This window comes from Fusarium flagelliforme (genome assembly GCF_020744385.1).
Source record: "Fusarium flagelliforme strain FIESC 12 MPI-CAGE-AA-0113 chromosome Unknown B0J16scaffold_8, whole genome shotgun sequence".
NCBI lineage: Eukaryota > Fungi > Ascomycota > Sordariomycetes > Hypocreales > Nectriaceae > Fusarium > Fusarium flagelliforme.
The window spans coordinates 487,356-502,475 of record NW_025763510.1 but is presented as its reverse complement, the minus strand read 5'-3'; the positions used below and the strand labels follow the sequence as shown (position 1 = coordinate 502,475).

The 15,120-nt window shown below is 48.4% G+C and overlaps 6 protein-coding genes across 6 annotated transcripts; 4 read left to right on the top strand and 2 right to left on the bottom strand.

Moving 5' to 3' along the window:
- Positions 1-104: 104 nt before the first annotated feature.
- On the top strand, positions 105-442 carry B0J16DRAFT_389186 (uncharacterized protein; the record flags this gene model as incomplete). Its single annotated transcript, XM_046131799.1, has 2 exons — positions 105-354; positions 402-442. The coding sequence occupies 2 exons, from the start codon at positions 105-107 to the stop codon at positions 440-442; spliced, it is 291 nt and encodes a 96-aa protein (XP_045977643.1).
- Positions 443-879: 437 nt separating this feature from the next.
- B0J16DRAFT_405704 (uncharacterized protein) lies at positions 880-2,095 on the bottom strand (the record flags this gene model as incomplete). The annotated part of the gene is made up of 2 exons (XM_046132911.1): positions 880-1,204; positions 1,251-2,095. The coding sequence occupies 2 exons, from the start codon at positions 2,093-2,095 to the stop codon at positions 880-882; spliced, it is 1,170 nt and encodes a 389-aa protein (XP_045977642.1).
- Positions 2,096-4,992: 2,897 nt separating this feature from the next.
- B0J16DRAFT_311074 (general substrate transporter) lies at positions 4,993-6,765 on the top strand (the record flags this gene model as incomplete). The annotated part of the gene is made up of 4 exons (XM_046124997.1): positions 4,993-5,095; positions 5,143-5,270; positions 5,322-6,534; positions 6,587-6,765. 4 exons carry the CDS (start codon positions 4,993-4,995, stop codon positions 6,742-6,744), a joined length of 1,602 nt encoding a protein of 533 aa, XP_045977641.1. The 3' UTR covers positions 6,745-6,765.
- A 2,191-nt stretch (positions 6,766-8,956) lies between these two features.
- Positions 8,957-10,904, top strand: B0J16DRAFT_418611 (amino acid permease-domain-containing protein; the record flags this gene model as incomplete). The annotated part of the gene is made up of 5 exons (XM_046133780.1): positions 8,957-9,131; positions 9,188-9,483; positions 9,537-9,991; positions 10,041-10,464; positions 10,515-10,904. The coding sequence occupies 5 exons, from the start codon at positions 8,957-8,959 to the stop codon at positions 10,902-10,904; spliced, it is 1,740 nt and encodes a 579-aa protein (XP_045977640.1).
- Positions 10,905-11,726: 822 nt separating this feature from the next.
- Positions 11,727-13,260, top strand: B0J16DRAFT_188701 (uncharacterized protein). Its single transcript, XM_046122757.1, has 2 exons — positions 11,727-11,962; positions 12,015-13,260. The coding sequence occupies exon 2, from the start codon at positions 12,215-12,217 to the stop codon at positions 12,863-12,865; it is 651 nt and encodes a 216-aa protein (XP_045977639.1). The 5' UTR covers positions 11,727-11,962; positions 12,015-12,214; the 3' UTR covers positions 12,866-13,260.
- An 888-nt stretch (positions 13,261-14,148) lies between these two features.
- B0J16DRAFT_324799 (uncharacterized protein) lies at positions 14,149-14,831 on the bottom strand (the record flags this gene model as incomplete). The annotated part of the gene is made up of 2 exons (XM_046125850.1): positions 14,149-14,536; positions 14,602-14,831. The coding sequence occupies 2 exons, from the start codon at positions 14,829-14,831 to the stop codon at positions 14,149-14,151; spliced, it is 618 nt and encodes a 205-aa protein (XP_045977638.1).
- Positions 14,832-15,120: the final 289 nt, after the last annotated feature.

Below are 15,120 nucleotides of genomic sequence, written 5' to 3'. Positions count from 1 at the left end.
GCTACCTAACATTTATTATGGCCTCTTAAGTTGCCCAAGATGTTAAGCGAGTCCAATCTCAGCAGGTGAAATCTCACTATGTATCGGGTCAGTCAAGTAATGCCATGCAGCAGCAGCTCTCAAACTACATGGACAGGACAGGAAAGGTTCTCAAGGACCTTGTCGCCAGCAAGCAAAAGGAGATTCTTGACGGCCTTAAGGACCGTGTAAGGAAGGCTGCAGAGACCTCGCAGGCGGTTGAAGATGTCATTGCCAGGAGTGGATTGCCTGTAAGCAAGGACGCCAAAGCAGCAATTGAGTCTGGAGCAGCAGAGGCTAAGGAAGATGCTAAGCGCATGATTGACGCTCGACACAGTGAGACTGTGTCGGACAGCGAGAACCAGGACGCGAACAACTATTAGTTCTGATTGGACCTCAAGTTTCGGACATGTTCTCTCATTGAAGCTATTCTGTTTGCCGTACGAATCTCATGTTAGGATAATTATACACTCTTTACTACACCTGAAACTTGAATCGTGACCGCTCTTTGAGTTTGAACTTGTCCAACACGCCTCATAAGGAGGCGCCTTGATCTTTTCTGGTGTCACCCCCCCCTAAGATGGCCAAGTCATTAATTTCATATGGTGGGGTTCATAGTATTGTTCTCGCTAAAACCCCAAATGGGCACCAACTATGGAAGGCCACCAACGGCCGACAGGCCCCTGTGATCCTCTATAGCCGCCCTAGAATTTACAGTACTTTCGAGCCGATACCAGCGTCCAGCTCAAACACCAACTTCTCAATCATCAATCACCTGTGGATGCGTCAATTCAAAATAAAGAATCACTCCAACATAGAAGTTATCCAATTTCATCACTATTATACATTCAATAATTACATTTACAACACATTTCGAAGTCCCCTCTCGAGGAAAACACCAGCAACACCAGCAGTCAAAACGCCAAGAGTCCAAGAGTTACCCAACTCCTCAACCTTGGGCCAGAAGCTGTTCTTCTGCTGGCGGTACTCGTTGAACTCCTCGGCCTTTATAACGTCATGCTTGGAATATCGGTCAGCTTGGGTCTCTTCGTTCTCCTTGTCGCCTCCGATGTAGCGGAGGAAGATGTAGTTGGCGATGGGGCCGAGAGCTGTGATGGGGTGGAGAAGGCCGGAGCCGAGAAGGAGGAGGGGGAAAGAGGCGTGGATGAGAGCGTCGCCGAGGTAGCTGAATTTATTAGCATGAAAACTTGCAGTGAGCGGATATGACTTACTTGGGGTGTCGAACAATGCTCCATACACCTTCCCGGTTAACACCCTGACCATCCCTCTTCTTGAAAGACTCAAGCTGGATATCAGCGAGGGTCTCAAGGGTGAATCCAGCAGAGAACAAAAACACGGCGAAATCCCGGATATAAGAACTGTAAGAAACGACAGGAGAAGCCTGCGCACACTCATAAACCTGACGGAAAGGAATCGTGAACGGAAGAGAAATGATAGTCTGTGCAACAGCCTCAGGCAAAAACGTCGTAAACAAAGCCTTGTTCCAGAATTCAGGATCAGTTTTCTTAGCGGCATATCGAGGATCGTCTTCGCCACGCTGCAAGCTGCGGGATACGACACGAGAGGTAAGACGGACGCCCCAGGCTGTGACACCGAGAAGAAGAAGTTTTTGAGAGTAAGCGAGAGAGGACCAAGCTTGAGAAACAGAGAGACCGTCGTTGATGACGCGAGAACCGATCGCGCTCCACCAGGCATTGAGAGTCATGCCAGATGCCCAGAGATAATCCTTGCCCTCTACACGATTTGTGTATCGAGAAATACCATACGCTACAGCTGAGAGACCAGCGTGTAGCGTGAACGAGGGAAGAACGGCATTGTGTAGAAGACCTATGGTACTGGTACGGAGACCTTGGTACGGGGTGCGATTGAAGTGTGATCCGAAAACATCTTGTTCAGCACCCGAACCGGCAAATGATCCTCTAGGGAGTGAAGGAGAACGCCCTTCGAATTTACTGGCGTAGCGGTCTTGTTCCGCGCCTGAACCAGTGAATGTACCACGGGGAAAGGACGGAGCGTGACCTTCGAATTTACTGGCGTAGACGTCTTGTTCTGCCATTTTTAAACAGTTATGAAAGTGAATGGAGAGGAGAAGATGGATGGTTATGGGTTGGGAGATGTCATGATATAGTTGATGGATAAAGTGGAGGTTCGTAAATATTGCGTCATTGGTTATATCATTATTGCATCGACTACGCGTTACGATGAGGAGTGATTACGAACAGAGTCTTAAGGTTCTAAATTGAAATTCATCTTTAATTAGGTATTTTTATTATCTTGGTCAATCTAGTGATGTCGATCATAGTCGCGGATAATTGTTGCTTGCGGACTTGAATGTCCGTAGATTGGCCTGCATCGCGTGGGACTAGCAAGCGCGACTAGCTTCTTCGCCAGTCCCTAGCAAGGATCACAGCATCAGGTAATTAAGGTATTATTCTAGTCAATTCTAGTCGCGTTAAAAAGTACATACCTCTCGACTTACTCGTGTTAGTTAATGCTTTGTAGATAAGATACAGGATTGTTTCCTTCGACCATGAGACGTAGCGGGTACTATGACATGTTTCTTTCGCGGGAAGTTGTATTTCGATAATATTATCTATCGTTCTCATCCTCTTCGAGGAATATATACGTAGCTACACCTAGAAAAGCTCCGCGAAGTACAGGGTGGCCTTTATATCAACTGATGCCCGATCAGCAAGTAGAGCATCTTAGCTAATCGGATCCGAATGTGTTCCGAATCCCAAGGGCGGCTAGGCAATGCGGGGATGGAAGATAGTGTAAGTGAAAGTCTTGGCTCTATCGCCAAGTCCTCACCCATACTTTTGCAATGTCACTGCTCTGTGGGGGATCTGCAATCTACGTCTAGGCTTACACGACTGGAGATGGATATTCGCGAGCGGATGGCAATAAGATAGATTCAGTTCTGGACCTATTGCTTAAAATGGGTTTATATATGTTTTGCCTATAAATAGAGAAACCATGGGCAGCTCATTTCCTGAGCTGCGTCTAAAATAACATGTGTCTGAGCAGACAAAGCTTCATGCTGGCTCTATGAAAGTGGAAACTGGGGTTTAGTCAAGTTCACTACCCCAGCTTTCCCATACATAGATCCACCTCATTAATCCAGCCGAGTCAAAGTCACCACTGAAGAAGGTTCACGCTTCCCCAGACTTTAGTATCTCTACTAACTAAAGCGTCCCAAAAGCAGTCGCAGGGATGGTTTGGCTCCACAAGCTATAGCGGCGGGAATGTCAAGATCTGGATTCCGAGATGTGTTTGCGGGCGCATAAATGCGATATCGCCCGCCGGCTAGTATCTATCACTGTGAAAGCTATTTAGCATGTCACCGCGGAGATACGACTTATACCATAAGCGTCTTTTCTAGGCTGAATCTATCCAGTCAAACAACACGCTTGGCCTCTTGATGAGGGGAAGTAGAGACTAGAGCTGTAGCCAAGACTCTATGAGATACAATCGGAATAGCAAGACTCCAAGCTTGACCCCAAAAGCAAAATAGGCGTCAGATGAGGGACGGTCTACTGTTTAACGTTTTCCGAAAGAGCTACGGATATATGTAGATGCACATTTACGCCTTGGCCAATCGTGCCATGACTGATCAATGACTCACCCGGAAATTCACCAAAAGTCTAGAATCCGTAAAAGCATGTTACAAACGACATTCTCCACGAAGAAGGGCATATCAACGCGGGGCAAGATCCCTTAAACGCCGATCCTCCGACGTTATCTCCACAGACGTTCCACTGGCGCCAAGGGGATTTAAGCTTATTTTGGGTGGGCTGACTGGGGTAGATGAGAACAACGACAACGAGACACCAATGCGATGAACAGGATATCACCCACAAAGCTAGGGTCATAGATCTTGCTGCAATAGTGTTGCGTTTGAGATCCCGTTTTCACCCGTAGATATGGGGGAGGCTGTGCAAAGAGATCTCTTGAAGCTGACTGTTGGATGTTGGTGGTAAACCATTGGGGGATTTCGACGGTCGAGATCGGCAGTTAACGTCGCATCGTTTAGAACCGAGGCATTAACCCAACCCCAGTGAACCGTTTCTCTGGTGCCAAGAACCACTACTACCAAATATTACACTCGTAAAAGAAGATCCCTTGCTAAAGAACCCTAGGTAACAACACGAATAAGGTTGAATAAGGTTAGTCTTACTGCAAGGTATAAGCAATCGACTGATTCAGTCCCGCTTCGGAGCATAGATTTACTTGCCGAGCCCTCATCGCGTGACCAATGGCAAGCCTTAAATGACACGCTACGGAGAAACAAGCTCTTGCTTCGGCAGCTAAACTTTACAAGGCGGGCCGGTGGAGATGTAAAGCTTGAAGAATTGGCATTTGGACCCTGATGAGCCTCCGTACTTGGCGACAGATATCACAGAGGTTCAATATTTTTATCTGAGCCTGGATATTGGAGAGTCAAGGGAAACAGAGGATGATGTTCGGAGAGAGCAGAGCAATGGATCGTTACATCACCTTCGGTGTCATCGTGAGAAATGACGTACAAGGCACATCCCAACCATCATCACCACGGAAAAGCACAACCTTTTCAAAGAAAAGATGCAACACTTTCCCCTCACTTTTATCGTCTTGGCGACTCCACATCATACACACTCATGATCAAAAGAATGTCACAAACGACCCCAACCCCCGGTTGATAGTCAGTGCTTACCCTGTTTTACCTCGTTACCCCACGGGGAAGCCCAGTGGAGTGAGTGTCCATCCAACGGTTGACGATCCTGTCCATTCAGAGGACACCCTTTAGTTGTTTCTCTCGGATAGAACAGCGATGACTTGACGACCTGAAGAAATATTTAAAGCCTCGTTCCCCGCCTCAAGAAAGAGAGAGGTACAGACACTCGCGTTCTCGCTTACTCGTTTGTTATCACCATCTAAGCTTCTGCTATATAACCTTTTTACCTTTTAAATCGAATGGGCTGGAATACTCATGCGTCGGGCACCAATGATCCGCCTGAGGTGCGGAACTGGCGAATCCACCTGATTGCCACGGTGGCTTCCATGTCCGCCCTCGCCAGTATGAACCCTCAGTGTACAATACAGAAGTGATACTAACCGGCGCAGTTGGATATGACACTTCTGTTATCGGAGGTACTATGGCATTGACCTCTTTCATTAGAGACTTTGGCCTAGAATTCATCGAAAAGACACAGCGCGACACCATCCAGGGAAACATTGTATCCACCTTTCAGGTACACTTCCCTCTCCTCCTCCCATCTACTACCCATACTGACAACATCCAGGCTGGCTGTTTCTTCGGTGCCCTGTGCACATTCCCCATCGCAGAGAAATGGGGTCGTAGAAAGACCATCATGGGCGCAGCCCTAGTCTTTCTTCTAGGCGGCGCTCTCATGACCGCCGCAAACGGCAATCTCAACATGATTTACGCCGGCCGGGCCGTAGCAGGTCTCGGTCTCGGCGCTTCATCTCTCACGGTCCCTGTATACATCAGCGAAACTGCACCGCCGTCTATCAGAGGTAGACTTGTTGGTATTTTCGAAATCGCTTCGCAGGGCGGTGGTATGCTTGGCTTTTGGATCAACTATGCTACAGATCGTACCATCGACGTGAATACAAAGACGCAGTGGATTGTTCCGCTGGGTCTGCAACTTCTTCCTGGTGCGGGACTTGCGTTGGGTATGCTTTGGTGTCCTGAGTCGCCGCGTTGGTTAGCCCGTGGTGATCACTTTGAAGCTGCCGAGAAGATCCTCGCGCAAATTCGAGGTCTGCCTATTGATCATGAATACGTCCGTCGAGAGATGGGCGATATTCGCGCGCAGGTTGAAGAACGCAGTACAAACAAGATGAGCAAGGGACAGCAGTTCAAGAAGCTTTTCCAAAAGGGCGTTCGCAACCGTATGGGTATTGGTATGGCGCTCATGTTCTTGCAGAGTTTCACTGGTGTCAACATCATCACTTACTACGCTCCTCGTATTTTTGAGAGTCTTGGTATTCCCGGTACTTCGCTCAAACTCTTCTCCACTGGCTTTTACGGTATCTCCAAGACACTTGGTATGGTGCTGTTTACCTTCTGGGTTGTTGAAAAGGTTGGTCGAAGAAAGGGTCTTATCTGGGGTGCTGCCTTGGGCTGTATTCCCATGCTTTACATCGGCGGGTATGTCATGAAAGCTGACCCTGCTGCTGCGGCTGCGGCTGGTGTTGTTAATCGCGATGGATGGGGATATTTGGCGATTGTCTGTGTGTACATCAACGCCATCATCATCTGCGCGACATGGCAAGGAATCACATGGACATACGCCTCCGAGATTTTCCCTCTGGACATTCGAATGCTCTGTGTCGCCATCACGACAGCAGACACATGGCTCGGATCCTTCATCATCGCACGTTCAACACCGTACATGATCTCCGACCTTGGGTATGGAGCATACTTCTTCTTTGGTTCAATTCTGGTGTTGATGGGAATCTGGTCCCTCTTCTTCGTGCCCGAAACAAAAGGTAAGTTCCTTCCAGAAATGTTCTTCACGTGCTCTTATGCTGACTCATTCAGGTATTACCTTGGAAGATATGGACGCGCTATTCGCACAGCCAGTGTACAAAACAGTCTGGGCCCAAATGCGCGGCAAACCTGTTCTGGAAGCGGCTCATCGATCCGACTCGCCGTTTGACGAGGACGATGAAAAGGCTCGTGAGCTGAGGATACCTTAGCGGGTTTCTTTTGCAGCTGTGACATGCTTGTCTTTAGATAACGAAATGCGAAACTAGACGTTATCGGCTGTAATTTGTGCTTATCTACGTGGTGTGACTGGTCTGACTGTGCCTTCTTCCAGAAGGACTCTAGCTTTTCTGACCGAGGTACCCGATACATGGCCAAGAATTAAGATGATGACAGCAGGGACGGGTAACAAGCCTATCCATGTCTCTGATCAGAAGCATTCTTATTTCGACCACAGCATCAATTACCCTGTAGACTGAACACTCTTCTGCTCTCATTTTATTAACCTGATTTTCTTTACGTATTATTATCCATCTGACCACGTTTCCCCAGACTTCCGGAGTCTTCCCCAGATCGACACGTCCTTACTTCAATTTCTCTTAGTCACAAATTGTGGCTGTTTGCATCACAAAAGATCCTTTGCTCGTGCGGCCGCCTGCCAAGAAACAGCAGCTTCCAATAGTGAGGTTCTGATTGGTCGGGGTTGTTGGAGATAACCGCTGGTCATTCCCTGGAACGGTATCACTGCCAAGAGCAGCGGTTGTTTCTTGGCGTTGTGGTGGTTGGTTACTTGGAAACTTCGCAAGAGTTGGCCAAGAGATAAGAACAATTCAAGAAGGCGATAAATGTCTTGGAGACCAATAAAAGAAATTGGAGGCGAATGGAATGATCTTTTGTTCTTGGAGAAGTTATCCCATCTCAGTGTTGACCGAGACATGTGAGACCCCGAGGGTTATAGTGGGTGGTTGTAGGGGGGTTACAGTGAGTATAACGCTGGAACACCTACTGCATTAGGTCTGACTCGGACCAAATAGGCTTTTTCTAATTAAACACATCCACCCAGTCACTGAACCCAGTCTACCTAGTACTACCATCGAGTGAACGGACAGTCGCTCCGTCATTTCAATATACTTCACGTAATAAATTCCACTCTTGACCCGCAATCCCCAGGTTTATCCTCTACTTTATCTTGAGTTTATCGCTTTTCGCGGCAATCTGGGACCATGGAGATAAACAGGGCTGGCAAGCATCGTATTGTATCCGTGGCATGTTCATTGAGGCAACTTTGATACACTCAATACAGCAGCAGAAAGGAGGCAATCCCGAGTGGTCTTACGAGCCAAGAATACAAGATTATCTCCTTCCCTTTTTGTCTGTCCAATTTTAGCGTCTACCTACAGTACAATCTTCACTGTAGTATAGCCCCTTCCAAGACGCCGGGTTTTTGACAGCTTCGTTCGCCAAGCTGGGGCCAAATTGGAGGCGACTCTTGGGGTAAACTAGTTGCCTCGGTCGGTTAGCCAAGGAGACGGATACAACATTGCAATCAAACGTCCCCGATGACAGTAATACAAGATATCCTCCCATTTAACCAGTCATGATTGCTCGCCACTGCACCTATCAAAATGCAAACAATTAGCCATCTCGTCATGTCTGATCAGCAACAGCTCGTGATAGCGTTTAAGCTTGTCTTTAGCTCGGCACACTTGAGTATCTTAACCTTACCCATCTAGCAAAAAATGACATGGGAGGCGCCAAGACGCATCCATCCATCCATCCAACGATCCGATCTTTTTCACCTTCCGAACGTGGTATCATGTCCGTTGCGACAGGCGAGACAGTTGGGAATGCATCACGCGTTACCCCCGGTTTCCAGCTCCAGCACTGTCCACTAAGACTGCAGGCCTTTGAAGGTGATCTGTGCTCAGTGCGGGGATGAAACCAATCACTGGCAAACCTCCAAACCTGGGGAAGACTCGCCGACACGGTAGAGGTTAGGATGAGGCACAGCTTGCTTTATTTACACGACCAACAGAGTCACAGAATGGACGAGATATCTCAATGGTACAGTACATCAATTGGTACTCTAATTACTACAGTACTAAATATCACCCCTGCTGTCTCTCATCCTTTCAAACTCTCCCCCCCATCTAGAACCACTTTCTTACTCTTGGCCACTTGTTTGGAGACATCCCGATGCAATAGATGCTTATCGCGCCTTGGCACAAAGAAAAGCCAAGCCAACCCAAGCAAAAAAGGGTGTCCTTCAATTGCCCTCTCCTGCCGTTTTTGCCATCGCGCTCTTTCGCACCGCAGGACATAAAAACTGTCCCATCGCGCCCCCCTCCTCGCGTCTGGTCTTTTCTCCCCAGGTCTCATTCTCTTCCTCCCAATTTACTTTACCTGACTTGAGAGACATACACAATGACGTCCAAGGAGGAAAAGGTCGACATTGGCGCCCACACGCCTCCGTCGCACGACCACGCGCACGGTCACTCAAAGGATGTCTACACCGGCGACGTCGAGGGCGTTCGCGATGATTATCGCGAGGAGGACTTCATGACCCGTAACGGTCTGAACCTCAAGTCCTTCCAGCGCCGTATGTTTCCCTCTCCCCCAATCCCCATGGTTTCTCTCCCCAATTAACATGCCTAGGTGACTACGGTACTGGCGCCGTCGAACTCGATCGCTCCATGAAGAAGCGTCACTTGCACATGATCGCCATCGGAGGTTCCATCGGTGCTGGTTTCTTCGTCGGTTCTGGTGGTGCCCTTACAAAGGGTGGTCCCGGTTCTGTGCTCATCTGCTTCTCTATCGCTGGTATCATGATCTTCAACGTCGTTCACGCTCTGGGTGAACTTGCTGTTATGTACCCTGTCTCTGGTGGTTTCTATACCTACTCTACTCGCTTCATTGATCCTTCCTGGGGTTTCGCCATGGGTTGGAACTACGTAAGTCCCGTCCCCTCGATTGCTTCAATTGCGCCCATACTAATTGATGTCAGGTCTTCCAATGGGTCATCGTCCTTCCGCTCGAATTAACAGTCGTATCCTTCACCGTGCAATACTGGAATCCCAACATCAACGAAGCAGTATGGATCACCGTTTTCTGGCTATTCATCATCTTCATCAACATCTTCGGTACACTGGGTTACGCAGAGGAAGAGTTTTGGAGTTCGTGCTTCAAACTCGCCGCCATTGTCATCTTCATGATCGTCGCTGTCGTCCTCATCTGCGGTGGAGGTCCCTCTGACGGCAAGTTCAACACCTACCAAGGTGGTAAGCTTTGGTCAAACCCCGGCGCTTTCCAGAACGGTGTTCGTGGTTTCTGCAGTGTTTTCGTTACTGCTGCTTTCTCTTTTGCTGGTACTGAGCTTGTTGGTCTTGCTGCTGCTGAGTCGCGCAACCCTGCCAAGGCTCTTCCTGGTGCTATTAAGCAGGTCTTCTGGCGTATCACACTGTAAGCATCCCTCTATAATCACTGTCTTGTTGTGTACTAACTATCCCAGCTTCTACATCGTCGGTCTTACGCTCGTCGGCCTCCTCGTCAGCTCCACCGATGACCGTCTCCTCAACAGTGCCAACCCATACAAGGACGGTACTTCCCCCTTCGTCTTGGCTGCTCTTGACGCCGGTCTCAAGGGATACGACTCCTTCATGAACCTTGTCATTTGCGTTTCAGTCGTCTCTATCGGTGTCTCTTGTGTCTACGGTGGCTCTCGTACTCTTACCGCTCTCGCTGAGCAGGATTACGCTCCCAAGATCTTTACTTACATTGATCGCTCTGGTCGACCTCTCATTTCCGTCCTCTTCAACCTCGCCTGGGGTGCTCTTGCCTATATTGTCCTCGCCTCTTCCGGTGGTCTTATCTTTGACTGGCTTCTTGCCGTCTCTGCCCTTGCTGCTCTCTTCACCTGGGGCTCCATCTGCGCTGTAAGCTCACACCTACCACTCATTGTCTTTACAAATACTAACATGCTCAGGCCCACATTCGTTTCCGCTCTGCCTGGAAGCGTCAAGGCCGCAGTCTCGACCAGATTCCCTTCCGCGCCGCCGGTGGTGTCATCGGCTCCTGGATCGGACTCGGCCTCTGCTTCGCCATTCTCGGCTGCCAGCTCTACGTCGCTGTCTGCCCTCCTTTCAAGGAGGGATACGGTAACGCCGAGGACTTCTTCATGGCCTGTCTTGCCATTCCCGTCGTTCTTGTCTTCTGGGTCATCGGTTACATCTGGAAGCGACCTCAGTGGCTTACTGTTGACAAGATCGATCTTGACACTGGTCTCCGTGAGCATGACTGGGATGAGATCAACGCTTACCGCGCCAAGGTTGCTAGCTGGCCTGCTTGGCGTAGAATGTTCCACAAGTTCATGTAAGAAGTTCTTGACTCTGAACTGGACTTTGTGAAACATTGTTATCTATACTGTACTTAATTCCTCATAGAGGATTACCGCTTATACCCCGTCAATATACTGGTTATCGTTTTACATCTGCTTTCCTCCTGTTAACGTGATTGCAAAAAAGTCCCGTTTGTTCACCACGGATTGCAAGCATCCTATCTAGGTAGGTAACAAAAGAAATGTCCTATAAGGCTTAGGCTACTAAAATAAAGTAGCCTAAAAGCTCTTCCAAAATAGCATAAAGTGATCTACCTATTCCATAAAGGGTAGAGAGGATACTTTGCTTTAAATATTGGGCGCAATAGAGAAAAGCAGCCTATGTTATTGTAAGCTAGCATAGAGTCACTGAAGTGTTCCATTTTTCACACTCTCGGCCGCCTAACAATGTTGTGTCAGGGTGCCAGAAGACTTAATTGCTAAAATTATAAGAGCGTATTCAGCTGTGAAAGAAAGGTGATTGTTGTGTGGTTGATGTTGGTAAAAGAAGAAAGGAACTGGATGGAAGCAACACAGCGTATTCTATGCCCAACTGAAACCTTAATATCAGAAGTAAATGGTGATACCAAAAACGAGTAGATACCCGGGCATCGTGACTCCTTTGCCCACACATAACCTTTTTTTTGCCCTGCCTATACATAGGGTTTAGGCCATCGTTGATAACACTGTTGATAACACTGTCACACACATCAGCCGAGGCGGTGGTGAGAGTTGAGGAGGGCACATGACTTGTCACGCGACCCGGATCAACTGAACTACCGAAAAGCTGGTCGTCATTTTTGACTTCAGGCAACCTCGACTCTAACTTTTATCAACAGACACACAAACCTTCGTTGGCGATAGTCAGAGTTTAGTTGATGCGGGCGACTTCAATGGCAACGAGCCTACGCTTCGACCTACCCTGGAGGGGTCAACCTTGAATCGTAAGGTTTAGGCACAGCATAAATGCCCTTTTTTCCTTGCTTCGATCTATCTTTTTTTCTCTTCCTTCCACCTACATGAACAAGCTACAACTACAACCGCACCTCCTCAACAAGGTCAGTAAGTCCTTAGGGATAGTTGAAAGCAGACACCTGACATACATAACAGCTACACCTCCTCAGCAAACAACAACCTACCAATCTTTCTTTTATTCTCACACCTTGCTCCGCGGATCTCACAACAGTCGAGATGAGCGAAGCTATGCCATCATCGCGTCCTTTCGAGAACGTTGAAAAGAGCGAACCGAAGTGGAAGCCTTCAATCGAAATCAAGCCACTGCCACCTCCAGTGGACGCGGAAACGAGCGCATGGATCGATTCAATGACAGAGCCAGTTACATCCACGACAACGTTCTCCGACTCAAGATCCGTCACAACTTCTACGACCGATTAGTGCAGTCGCTCTTCTCGATTGCATCAACATTTACAGGGTCTATCTTACCCAACAAATTTCCGGAATGGTTTCTCCCAGACAAAATCGTCCTCAAATCCGAAAAGGATGACTGGGAAGAAGAATTCGACAATGAGATCGTAGCCTACAACAAGCTACGGCCCATCCAAGGAGACACCATTCCAAGGCTCTATGGATGCACCAGCTACAACAACAGACGAGCAATCGTCCTCTCTGACGTCGGAGGATTCTGTCTAAATAACGCAGAAGGCGCTGTTTTGAGTAAGGAAGATCTGGAGCCCCTGTTATACCAGTCTATGAGATCTCTGAACGCATATGGAGTCGAACATGATGATCCCAAACTAGACAATTATATGCTGGTCACGGATAATGGGAGAGACAAGATCGTCGTAATCGACTTGGAAAAAGTCGAGTTTGGGCGAACCGGGGAGGAGCTGCTTCCCGCGACTGAGGCTGTCACGGACTGGCTTGTGAGCCAGTACGAGTCGTATTTGGAGGGTAGGAAGTTGGAAGGCATTGTATTGCCTAGTCGGCCTGTCAGGCTATGAGGATTGTTCGAGGGGGGTATTTGCCGTGGGCAAGAAACACGCGATCAGATACGGTTTGTGAATGTGCCGCAGGACAGGTGAGATCCCGGGGAGGTGGCGCGGCCTCTGTAGTCGTGGAGGCCGCTTCAGTGGTAGTCTCAGCCGATATGAAGGTTGCCACGGCAGTGGTAGTTGTGGGTTCGGCAGCAGAAGTCACGGATGATTCAACGATGGCAGTGCTTGTTGGCTCGGACGTCGAGGTCTCGCTGGGTACTGCGGTAGAAGTTCTCTCAAGGAGCGCGGTGGTGAGAGTTGTTTCAGAGACGACGACTGAAGAGGTTTGGGGTTTGCAAGATCCAGCTACAGCAACGGCAGCGACCATGGAAAGCATGAGGAAACGAGTGGCGACCATGGTGAAGACCAGTGATATTGAGCAACTAAATGAGAGACTGAACAAGAACACAAACAAGTGAGGTCGAAGGTGAAGCCCCAGTCTTTATTTATCTGTAAGAAAAGTCTCATTTCCACCAAATGCATCTTACGTTGACACTAATGGGTATGCTTGACTGAAGTAGGAAATACAGGTGGAATCGAATTTGACAAGCCAATGATTTTGGAGCAAGCAATTCCGCATTATCCGCCCGCTGTGGCTTGCTACCATTCAGATAGCTGACATGGCGAACGGGCGTTGCGCTACGGGGCAATCACGGACCTCAAATTCGATAGCGCCAGTGAAGCTGAGCAAAATTGCTTTTTAGCAGAGAAATCTCGTTATACAATAATGAATCAATAGTATACGGACAGGTAGGCAACAGCAGAAATGTCCTCTAAGGCTCAGGTTACCAAAATACAGGAGCCTAAATGCTTCTTAGAGTTGCCATAAGATGGCTAAACTATTTTATCTCTTATGCTTATGACGATCAATTATTCTGTCACCCTGCAGACGGAGTATTCGACTTGCATTTGAAACATACAGACAATAATCCCCGTAGACAGAGAAGTAAGAAGCCAACGAGAAACATTTCCTTGCAATTGGGACCCCGTTTGCTTCGGCAGGATGCTACCATGTTCTGCTTTCCAACGCTCGCTTATACTAGTTATAGGAGGATACCTAGCCTTTCTTTATAGGTAAGCTCCTCACCAAGCTGTGCACCCTCTTTCGCCAACCGATTCGCTTCAGTATTCCACTCCCGCGGAATCTTCCAAAGTTGGATCTTCACAGCATACTCATCCCAACGCTCTACCTCTCCAAGAAAGACCTCCCAAATGTCCACGTTACTTACAACCGCTCCATCACTTTTTCTTCAGCCTCTCTGCAGCCATGCGCGGATCCACTCCGTTGCACCTTTAACGACATATTCTGAGTCAGTCGCTAGGGTAAGAGTAGTGAAACCTTCGCTTGCCCAGTTTCTGTAGCGGAGAGCGCCGATGATGGCTCGCAGCTCTGGTCTGTTGCTTGTCGGATTGGTAAGATCGCCCAATGGACCCTCGTATTCCAGACGTTCTCTTACAGCCGAAGTAGTATTTCGTTCTTGAGGTCCAAAGATAAAAGCCCATCCTGCCTTAGGCTCAGCTTGTCCCTTTCCAAAGCATGCACCGCTGGTGTAGATAAGGAATGACTTTGGATCGTCCACTCGAATAAATCGTGTGGAAGGTGGGTGAGCTTTGTGTGCAATGTCTGCAGGAAACAAGCTTTGTGGGGTTGCCGAAGGGGGCGGGACAAAGATTGTTGGCAGGACTGATCCCTGCCTATAGACATTTCTATGTGGCGGATGGGATCGAGTCTCTCGATGTCTAGAGAGCCAGCGCGGTCGACATCGTCTTCATATTCTTCCCGAGCTCTCAGTCGCCCTTCGATTGGGTCCTCGTCAACGTCATCCAGGTCACTGTAGTCAACGCCGCAGCGTCCGCAAACGATCAAGCCATAAGCACCACAGAACAAACAGCCATCGGCTGATCTAAGTGTTGTATCCCAGGGGCAGCTCATGTTGAACAAGTCTATCCTGTAAAATCGCTGTTTTACCTTGGTAGGAAGATATGTCTTGAGGTGGGGAAATTCCTGCCTTGGATATGAGTCTTCAAGCACAGAACAATACGCGTTCAATTCAAAGACACTAATACTCAGGACACAGAAGCCTATTGAAAAAATTGCTTGGGTAAACTTAGGTACTAAAGCTTACTGGAGACTATCCTAATCTTTATGGCGCCCTTATCTAAGTTTTGACTTTTCTTCAAGCCACCTGTCCACCCAAACTCATGGCGAATCCCGGGTTTAG